The sequence below is a fragment of the Hordeum vulgare genome, chromosome 4H, assembly GCF_904849725.1.
Source record: "Hordeum vulgare subsp. vulgare chromosome 4H, MorexV3_pseudomolecules_assembly, whole genome shotgun sequence".
In the NCBI taxonomy this organism is placed as follows: Eukaryota; Viridiplantae; Streptophyta; class Magnoliopsida; order Poales; family Poaceae; genus Hordeum; species Hordeum vulgare.
The window spans coordinates 431985022-431996506 of NC_058521.1; the positions used below are offsets into that span (position 1 = coordinate 431985022).

Here is an 11485-nt window from a genome sequence, read left to right on the forward strand (position 1 = left end):
CATGATATGACGCTTACGAGATGAACATGTATATATTTTTCTTGTGCCCAGTCAAAGAAAATCATGTATGGATGCTGAGTTTGGCAGGTGCATTTGGCAGTCCACAACTCTGTATACGTATGGACTATCAAGTTTAGTTCATTTGGTCAAACTAACGTCACACGTAGAGACGTACAGTGCTTAATCAAAATAAGTGTCATTCCACATGCATTACGCCATATATTACAAAGGGAATACTGCTACTGACAAGCAATCACCTAAACACTAACCACATGTTTTGTTGCAAGGTTACAACTAACCAAGGAAACCAGTACGATGACATAACTAAAGTATCTATAGTCGAAACTTACAAATTCAGCCCTCAATACGTCCGTGGACATGTCTGATCAGTGACCGAACGTGTTCCGTATTGTCCGTCCGCGTAAGCACATTCTTCATTTTTTGTCTTCATATGTTCGACCACCTACACGTGATTGATGTAGAGGAAGAGGAAGAAAGAATGAATGAATAAAGAAAAAATAAAAATGATCCGGGATGGAGTTGTGTCTTGTGTGACAGACTGATCGGGTGTCGGAGCGCGTCCGCGAGCACTCATATGCTCTTCATATTTAAGATGGATACGATGGTTCATGAATAGCCTGGACATGATATGAGAGATCTGATTGGATCATTTATTTCCTTTTTTTTCCAGTCACTCACCGAATACGTGTGCGGATTTATGATGTATCATTTGACTGTAAATGCTCTAATGCAAGCAGATCTTTCTTTAGATTTTCTTTCCTTCTGGTCGTATCGTATGTTTGCAAGACCATATATAGTACAGTACATCTAGAATATGTGTGCATGACACTTGAACTAATGCGTGCAGAGCAACAGAATCGCTTGAGCAAGAAGCGAAGTGTCCTTTTCAAACAGCGGGAGAGTCGGTTCCGACCAACCCGGACGCCGGTTGGTCGAACTGGATTAGATTACAAGAATACAAGTGCCGGCTGGTCCAAGGAGATGACGAGTTATTACTTGGACTAGATTTATCAGCAATTCAGCATGTCTCCTGCAGATCGAAGCTTCGTGCTTATTAACCTGGTTGGTGCACATCCCTCTCCGACCAAACCGAAGCCACCATGAATTCCTATCGACCACCGTCGCTACGGCAGCAAGTTGGCCACGCTCAAGTCGCACCCCATTCTGTCGCTCCTTGGCCTCACTTGAGCTGTTGAGCATGCAGCTAGACCCCGGAAGAAACAAAACTCATGCTGGTGCCAACATTTTTTTAGGGCATGCTCGTGCCAAATTTTGATTTGACCTTTCTTCTTTGATTGGGGATGGTCGTGGGTAGTTTTCTTTTTAACATAGTACAAACTCAAACGTTTATATCACACACTTACCTCTATAAATGCATATACACGCATTTTATCTCTACAAACACTTTTAAAAGACTGAGCCACTGAATCATCTTGAGACTTACGAAGTCATCGTAAACTTTTCGTCATCGTCGAAAACGTCTCCTCCTACTCAAAGCATATCATCAGAAATCCTAAAATAAATCTAGAAATAATAAATGGATCAGGATTTAAACCCTAGTAGTACTACTAATCTACTACTACCTTCGTTTTTAAATACAAGTCTTTAAAAAGATTTCACTGCAGGCTACATATAAAACAAAATAAGTGAATCTATACTTTAAAATATGTTTATATATATTCGTCTACTGTCCATATGAAATCTCGAAACGGAGGGAGTATAATGCTAGTCATACTGAATAAGTACTAACATGCATATGAAGAAATACATCATGCTCTCATATACAAGCGCACCCTATATACAAAAATGATTTAGCAATTAGAAAAAATCTTGGGTTAAAGATTCGCAAAAAAGCGCTATATACAAGCATTATTGATTGTTGTCAAAGATTTGTTTTTTGGCCCCTGTAGTCTATGTCAATTATTTCTTGGCCAAACTTTTTGCCCAAATACAATGATTGATCTTATATGATTCCAAGTAAGATTTGTTTTTTGAATTACTAAATTATTTGGCGCGTGCGCATATCTGAGAGCACCAAATTCACGTCCAGATGCTCCAGATGATCCTCTCCGCTTCCTCTTGCACCGTGTGTGGTGCGGCCGTGGCCACCGAGGACGTGGGTTGGGGTAGAGGGTGGCGGCCCTTGGAGGAGGAACTGTTGGCGGCGACGATCTTGCTCAAAGACCACGCCTCGCTGTACATGCCCATCTCCACATCGAAACGGAGGAGACGATGTTTGGTCGTCTCTGGCATCGTCATGGAAGGGTCAAGGGCCATGCGAGGTCCGGGTTCGTCGCGATGTGTGAATGCGGGATGATTGGAGTCCGCAAACTTGGATCAGTGCGCCGCATTGCGCATGTCCCGCTGTCGTTGCTCCCTGTCGGCATACTCATGCGTCGTCATGGCGCTCTGGGGTGACGAATAGTTGTCGTCGCCCCAACCAAGATAATGGAGAATGCGCCCGCGCACCTTCACTGCGATCACATTGGGTAGGGGTGACATCGAGTGGCGCTCCTCCTTGACGCATCAGGGAGGTGGAGACATCCGCTCCTCCTTCACGCTTCGGTGCGGAAGCAAGAGGGTATCCTCCTTCACGCGGTGTCCGATTTGGACGTTGCGGTTGCGCGGCGGAGCACGAGGAGGGAATGACAACTCTGGCTTCACGGGAAGGAGTGTCCCGAGTGGCACCACCAAGTCGTTCAGGTGGAGGACGGAGCGACGGAGCATTAGCTCAATCTGATTCTCATGCTCCTCGTATGTGGTGGCATACACCTGGGCCTGCACCACCAGTGTGCTGCTACTACATCGGCTGGTGCTCCTCGTCGCTAGAGGAGATGACGATCTCCACCTTCTACGGGGAACCTCCCACCGATGAGGATGACGACCCTGGAGTTAGAGGGTAGCGTCGCCACAATCCTCCGGCAGCCCGTCCTGGAACCGCCACTTGCCGGTGCCAAGGCCCACGACTATCTCATCGTTGGAGTTATGGAGAAAGAGGGATGGGGAAGGGAGGAGGAGGAGGGTGAGTATTGCGATGTGGACGACGTCGAAGCACGACTTAAATAGCCGTGGCTAGGCCATGCGAAGGGCGAGTCGGTCACTTCAATGCGGCGCAGTGGCTAGAGTTGGTTCTTTGAGATGTTGCGTCTGCATTGAAGCGATGGCTCCCAAGAGGTCCGTAAGCGTTGTCCTCCTATCGGTCATATCGTGGCAGCAATATCGGTCGCTCATTGCTCTGGGCCGGCTGTTAGAGCATATTTCTCCATATGTGGTTTTGGTGATTGATGACAATCCCTATGTACTAATTGTTTCCTTAAGCTATATTCGAAGGATTTGTCCATATGCACTTCTTGAAGTCCATCTGTTGGTTTCAAGGAGTTTATATGATGACCAAGGTGGTATTCAAAGTATTATCCAAAGATTGGTCATAAAGACACAAGGTTGATCAAGACTAAGCATAGAGTAAATCAAGATGATTAACACACAAAGCGTACAAGATGTACCGAGAAGGGTCAAGCGATCCCATGGTATGGTAAGCATTGTGCATAACGCTTTTGTGTACTAACCCATGGTCTTCGTGATAGTTCTGTGTGGGGTTAGGTATGTTTCCATAGGTTTGCGTCAAGAGGAAGAACTCATTCAACCTATGAAGGATGACATCAAGAGGTGATCGTGTGACATCAAGTGGTGATCGTCATCAAGATTGCAGTGTGCAAGTTGAAGTGGAGCATCACGAAGATATCATGCTTGAAGCTTGCCATCCATTGTGGTGGCAATGGATTTGTGAAGATGTGCCAAAGAGGGCTCACCCATAGTGAGTATGGGGGAGCAATCGACTAGTCTTCGTAAAACCAACACAATCAAGAAAGGTGGTCCATCTTGAGGGAGCCAAGATCATCGTCATCTAGCTCAAGAGGACTAGGTTGAAGGTACATGTTTTCCCTTGATAGGTTTCTCTATTATAGGATAGATTGTCGTATTGTCAAGGGGGGCTCTCAAGTGAGTAGCTTGATCGTATCGTTCGTTGAGAGCTCAAACCATTCTCATCCTTGCATCATCGTTCTTGCTTCTTGTTTGGTATTTATCTTTGTGGGTTTTAGAGCTTATGGTCATCTTTATGACAAGCTCCATTTCATCAAAAATGAAGTCCATATGCATCTTCTATGATGTTTTCGATGTTGGAAGTTTTTGCCGGTTCTTCATTCATAGAGGTCTCACATCTCTATATCATTGGTATTTTCACAACTGCATGTTCTTCATTTGCTGTTTTGATAACTCTTGTCATCCTGAATCCAACAAGCTTGAGTTTGCTCGATTCGGAGCTCGTATGCGAAAGTTATGGCAGTTTCAGTATTCAGCGGTAGCACCGCTCGTGGTGCCATCGGTACTACCACAGGCATAGAAGTAGTACTGCTCCTCAAGCGGTAGTAGTTTCTTACTACCGCTCTCTGGCGGTAGTACCGGTGTTGGAAATATGCCCTAGAGACAATGATAAATAGTTATTATTATATTTCCTGTTTAAAGATAATCGTTTATTATCCATGCTATAATTGTATTGAATGAAAACAATAGATACATGTGTGGATACATAGACAAAACAATGTCCCTAGCAAGCCTCTAGTTGGCTAGCCAGTTAATCAATGAGAGTAAAGGTTTTCTGACTATATGCAAGTGTTGTCACTTGATGACTAGATCACATCATTAGGAGAATCATGTGATGGACTAGACCCAAACTATGAACGTAGCATATTGATCGTGTCGTTTTATTGCTATTGTTTTCTGCGTGTCAAGTATTTGTTCCTATGACCATGAGATCATATAACTCACTCGCACCAGAGGAATACCTTGTGTGCATCAAACGTCGCAACGTAACTGGGTGACTATAAAGGTGCTCTACAGGTATCTCCGAAGGTGTTCGTTGAGTTAGTATGGATCGAGACTGGGATTTGTCACTCCGTGTGACGGAGAGGTATCTCGGGTCCCACTCGGTAATACAACATCACACACAAGCCTTGCAAGTAATGTGACTAAGTGTGAGTCACGGGATCTTGTATTACGGAACGAGTAAAGATACTTGACGGTAACGAGATTGAAATAGGTATGCGGATACCGACGATCAAATCTCGGGCAAGTAACATACCGAAGGACAAAGGGAATGACATACGGGATTATATGAATCCTTGACACTGAAGTTCAACCGATAAGATCTTCGGAGAATATGTAGGATCCAATATGGGCATCCAGGTCCCGCTATTGGATATTGACCGAGGAGTACCTCGGGGCATGTCTACATAGTTCTCGAACCCGCAGGGTGTGCACACTTAAGGTTCGATGATGTTTTAGTATAGTTGAGTTATATGTGTGGTTACCGAATGTTGTTCGGAGTCCCGGATGAGATCACGGACGTCACGAGGGTTTCCGAAATGGTCTGGAAACGAAGATTGATATATAGGATGGTTTCATTTGGTTACCGGAAGGTTTTCGGGCATTACCGGCATTGTACCGGGAGTGACGAATTTGTTCCGGAAGTTCACCGAAAGGGGGGCAACCCACCCGGAGGAAGCCCAGTGGCCTTAGGGGTGGCGCACCAGCCCTTAATGGGCTGGTGGGACAGCCCAAGAGGGCCTTGGCGCCAAGAGAAGAAAACCAAAGAGAAAAAAAGGGGAAGGTAGGAAGGAAGAGAAGGACTCCACTTTCCAATCCTAATTGGAGTAGGATTCCTCCTCTCCTCCTAGATGGCGCACCCTTGAGGGCTTGGCCCTCAAGGCAAGCCTCCTCCCCCTCCCTCCTATATATAGTGGTGATTTAGGGCTGATTTGAAACAACTTTTGCCACGTGCAACTTAGATCTAGACACCATAGTTTTACCTCTAGATCGTATTTCTGCGGAGCTCGGGTGGAGCCCTGTAGGAGTAGATCGTCACCACCACCGGTGCGCCGTCACGCTGCCGGAGAACTCATCTACTTTTCCGTCTTTCTTGCTGGATCAAGAAGGCCGAGATCATCGTCGAGCTGTACGTATGCTGAACGCGGAGGTGCCGTCCGTTTGGCGCTAGATCGGAACAGGCTGTGGGACGGATCGCGGGACGGTTCGTGGGGCTGATCGAGGGACATGAAGACGTTCCACTACATCAACCGTGTTTTTAACGCTTCCTGGTGTGCGATCTACGAGGGTACGTAGATCCAAATCTCCTCTCGTAGATGGACATCACCATGATAGGTCTTCGTGTGCGTAGGAAATTTTTTGTTTCCCATGCAACTTTCCCCAACACCGCTCCCTCGGACTTTCTTCGCATCTACAGCCTCAGAGGTGGTAGTCACGGTAGTAATTTTTTACTACCGTGGTTGGTGAGCCTACCGTGTGGTAGTACCGCTCCTGGTAGCGGTAGTACCACTCCTAGAAGCGGTAGTACGGCTCTGCTCGGGCTGTGAGTGGGGGTAACGACTGGATTCTTTCCCCCACTATATAAAGGGGGTCTTCTTCCCCATAGGATCTTATCTATCCATTGAGCCCGTGTTCTCCCCCCATTGTTGACCTTCTTAGAGCTTGCTAACTCTCAATCCCTCCAATGATTCTTGCTAGTTCTTGAGGGAAAAGAGAGAGGAGATCTAGATCCACATCTCCACCAATCACTTTCTCCTCTATGTGAGGGGAACCCCTTGGATCTTGATCTTGGAGTTCTTTGTAAGCTCCTTGTTCTTCCTCTCATATTTCTCTATAGCCTTTGTTGTTGTGGAGGGATTTGAGTGTGAGGGACTTGACCAGTTTGTGTGTTCTTGCCATTGCATTAGTTGGATCGGTTTGAGTTCTCCACGGTGATACGTGGAAGTGAGAAGTTGAGAAGCTTATTACCCTTGGGTACTTGGTACCCCTAGAGATTGTTCTTCGTGGATGCTTTGGCATCCTAGAAGCTTGGTGGTGTCTCGGAGCTTAATCATTGTGGTGTATAGCTCCGGGCAAGCGTCAGGGTCTCCAATTAAGTTGTGGAGATTGCCCCGAGCATTTGTGGTCACCTCGAAGCCATATGCCATTGTGGTGAAGCTTTGCGGTGTTGTTGGAAGCCTCCAATTAAGTCGTGGAGATTGCCCCAACCTTGTTTGTACGAGTTCGGTGACCGCCCTCAAGGGTCCCTTAGTGGAATCATGACATCTTGCATTGTGTGAGGGCGTGAGGAGGTTACAGTGGCCTTAGTGGCATCTTGGGGAGCATTTTGCCTCCACACCGCTCCAAACGGAGATTAGCATCCGCAAGGGTGTGAACTTCGGGATACATCGTCGTCTCCGCGTGCCTCGGTTATTTAGCCGAATTCTTTTGCTTATGCACTTTACTTTGTGATAGCCATATTGTTTCTTGTCATATATCTTGCTATCACTGAGTTGTTTATCTTGCTTAGCATAAGTTGTTGGGTGCACATATGTGAGACTAGTTGTTTTAGGGTTTGTGCTTGACAAATTAAACGTTAGTTTTATTCCGCATTTGTTCAAGCCTAAACCGTAATTATTTTAAAACGCCTATTCACCCCACCTTTAGGCGAAATCCACGTTCTTCACCAACGTTGATGCGGTGTGGGAAGCGGTGCATGCATTAGAAGGAAACCACAAGAGAGGCAGGTGGGGTTGTTGGGTGGGTCGCGTCGGTCAGACGAGGGCGTGGCAGTGGTCCGGACGTCCGCAAAACCCCACATGTTTGTCTTCGGTTTGCGGGAAAAAGCGTGTCTGGAGCATTCTACGGACATATATAGGCCCTTGTTAGATGGCTTCCATGGTCCGACATCACGGTCCTGGCGTATGCTAGCGGTTTGAGGGCCGGCCCTTCATAGTGAGTAGTGTCATATGTGTGATAACATATATGTCTTCATTAAATATTCTGTATAATCATTTTGTATTGGAAGCGTGATGGCAACATATTACTGCCTCCATTTCATAATATAGTACATATATATTATTATTTTTAAATCAAATGATGCAAACTTTGACTAAGATTATAGAAAAAATATGTAGATATAGAGTATCAAACATGTACTATAAGATAGTCATGAGACATATTTTCATCTTATATATTTGGTGTGATAGATGTTGATATTTTTCCTTATAAAAATTTATACGCCGTACATTATGAAAATGAGAGAGTATGTTCTCTATTTGTCTCTCTCTTTATTAATTAGTTTCCATGTCATCTTTTTTACTTATGTGCACTGTTGAGGAAATCGTTAAATGTAGCTGCTCGGTTGTGTGACGAATAGAAGATTAATGGGCTAATCGTCAAACTAATCGATCATTTAATCAATTAAATGGAAGATTTTTTGGTTTATCAGCTATTCAATGACCCTATGAATACGAACTAATCAACAAGTTAACTGTTTAATAGAATGAATTCATTATCTATATTACGCTCACTGTGAGCAGCTTAACAGTGACTCGTGCCGTCAAGTACTAGCAACTACACCATTGGCACGAAATCTATTGGTTGTCACCTATATACTAGCAACTCCACCATTGATATTACTGCTGCATGACAAAAAGTAAGCCAATTAACTATTACAAATCGTTGCATTGATTAATAGCTAGCTAGGCAGCATGATCATCGGGGAATAGACAAGCAAGTTCCTTTTAAGCAAAGCATACGGTCCAGTGGCTTCGGTGTGGACAAGACACGGGCTATGTACACCGTTTACATGTGTTTCCATGGTACTGTATTTGTGAATAGCACCACTCAAAGACTGCTGTTGGGACTTGAGCGTCAAGAGTAAGGAACTGTACATAAAGTAAGGTTGGCATAGACTGTCCTTTGCAGCAATGATGCTTGGAAGTAGAAGCATGGCAATTATGTTCGTCATTAGATGCTAAGTACCCAAGCCTCCATCACGGTAGGGCCAGCACTCTGCCAAACTTTGTCCGTAGAAGTCCATATTCTCCCTGTCCAATATTTCCCGGCATTAATTGGTTGACCTCGAGATCTTCCTCTCTTTCTTTTTGTCCGACATAACTAGAGCTGGGATTACCACCCCCATGTCTCCGAACACAATGCATTTTGTCTGAAAATCTTCAACGTGCAGGATGATCACCGCACCGGTACTACAAAAAATGAGCAACCATGATCTCGTCAACTTCGTAGGTGCATTAACCAAATCGTATACACACGGGAGACAGCCCATCAAGCTCAGCACAGCTATATATACGTAGAATTAGTTTGCTGCTGGTTCATTTAATTAAACTATGAAATGCAAAACCCAAACAGATCGAGGAGAGGCCCCGCCCCATCGAACGCGCGCAGCGCAGGAACACGCGCTTGGGATTATTCTACGGCTACTAGCCGGCCAACTAATGCTGTAGTATAGTACAACAACAATAGTAGTGCTATAACGGAGACTTGGATCCTGTTCCAAGCTAGCTATCTACCGATTTGACGAGGAATGGACGAGCACGCAGCAGCAGCCGGCCGGAGCGGAGAGCAAAATGGTCGCATGTCGCCTTCGATCGGAGCTGAGACAAAAAGTACGCATACATACATCTCATCTATCCAGCCCGACCCAACTCGATCATCACACCATACCGGTAGTCGCCAACCAAATCACCCATTCTCAACTCTATTTTTTTCACCTGCTTCTCTTTCTTCTCTTTTCTCTTACCATAAACCCTTTGCCCGATACTTACGCTTGGAAGCCTCGCGTACACACCCTGCAGAGCCAATTCCCCTTCTCCAGAATCTTCATTTTCTTCGCATCCTTGTCCCGAATCTTCATGATCGTTAGGAACGTTCCAAAGAGTTTATTTGGCTGTGTACTTGTGCGACGATTTTTCTGTCACAAAGTTGAATGCGTTCACAACACAAGGGTACTAGTACGTCGCACGGCACGGAGAAAAAGAAGTCGAAGTTGGCGTGACGGTGCTGCGCGTCAAGCACGAGTCAACGCGCCAACGACCTCACTTTCACGTTGGAGAGGAGCAGCTCGGTTCAAACCCAACCCGCCATTTCTTGGCTTCTTCTCTTCTTGCCCGGCCAACCTAAACCCCTCCACACTTTTTATTATAACCTATGACCGACCACAAAGTTTACTTCTCGGAGCCATTCGCTCCCATCCCACCCACCGTTTTAATACCCTCCGTCCCAACCATCCTTCCCCTCGCCGCGCCATTGCCGTTGCCGATCGAGCAGGCAGATATCTTGTGCGTGTGTGTACAGGCAGCGGCATGGGGAACCTGATCTCGGCGGGCGCGGCGGCGGGCGCGAGCGGAGGGAAGGTGGTGATGGCGGACGGGAGCGTGCGGGCGCTCAGCGAGCCCGTGTCCGTGGCGGAGCTCATGATGGACCACCCGCGCCACTTCGTCGTGGACGCGCGCGTGCTGCAGCAGCGGAAGGGCGGCGGGGCCACCAAGGTCGCGCCGCTGCCGGCCGACCACGTGCTCGGCGCGGGCGGCGTCTACGTCCTGCTGCCGGCGACCCGCGGCAAGGTGTCCGCCGAGGAGGCGCGGCGCGTGCTCACGGCGTCGCGGTCGCTGGCGCGCTCCAGGTCAATGCCGGGCGGGCTGAGGAGGAAGCTGTCGTCCAGGAAGAGCCGAGAAGCCGACGACGCCGATAGGTCGGCGAAGACCGGGGCGGCGGCGGCGGCCGTGGCAGAAATGGAGAGGAGGGAGGAGACGGCGTCGACGGCGGACGGGTTCGAGGAGCATCGCCCGGAGTTCTTGAGCCGGGAGCTATCGTGCAGGGGGTGGAAGCCGAGCCTGAACACCATCGAAGAGCGTGTCATTCCCAAGAAGGTGTCCCATTGGCTCTACTGAATTTCTTTCCTACTCCTTTGAATGATGACCAGACAAGGTATGCGGAGTAGGCGTCCTTGACTTGTCATCAGGATCTAATCTTTGCTTCCCTTTTTCTAGTCTGTCAAATCTCAAATGCATGTGTAACGAAAAAGGCATGTACTAGTAACTTGCATGTGATGAGATAGTGCAAGTGAAATTTAATCCCCCCGTGTAATTATAGGATTGATTAGTTGGATGGTTGAGCCTTGTGGATCGATTTGGAAATTAATCGAATTGCAATGAACTTGTAATTTCAGATCAGGTTTCGTGAGAGGGTGCTTGGATCCAAGTGATTAAAACTAGTCTGACTAAAAATAGTATCTTTAAGAGCCTAAAGTTTGAAACACCCCTCACTAAAAATGAGCTAAAACTAGTCTTGAGACTATTTTTTTTTTAACCAGGGGTACCCTTAATAAAATATGGATTAGTCATCTCTTCTCATTTAACTCCTCTCCTTTAACACATGCGAGTTCTGGATTGAAGGATTTGGAGGATAATAAATGCTCATTAACTTGGTTTTAGTCTTTTTAGTAATTGAATCCAAGCATGGATGAGGCTAGCAAGTTTTAGTCTCACTATTTTTAGTCATGGGACTAAAACGTATCCAAGCACCCTCTGAATTGTGATCCTCTGGCTTATTTTTCTAAATCACTGACAAGAAACAG

The 11485-nt window shown here is 46.4% G+C and overlaps 1 protein-coding gene across 1 annotated transcript; it reads left to right on the forward strand.

The window, feature by feature from the left end:
* The first annotated feature begins 9984 nt into the window (after positions 1-9984).
* LOC123446565 lies at positions 9985-11076 on the forward strand. The gene has a single exon (XM_045123138.1). The coding sequence runs from the start codon at positions 10212-10214 to the stop codon at positions 10797-10799; it is 588 nt and encodes a 195-aa protein (XP_044979073.1). The 5' UTR covers positions 9985-10211; the 3' UTR covers positions 10800-11076.
* Positions 11077-11485: the final 409 nt, after the last annotated feature.

What these genes read in the sequence shown, in the direction of transcription:
- LOC123446565 (XM_045123138.1), top strand. Translation starts at nt 10,212, where the DNA reads ATGGGGAACCTGATCTCGGCGGGCGCGGCGGCGGGCGCGAGCGGAGGG.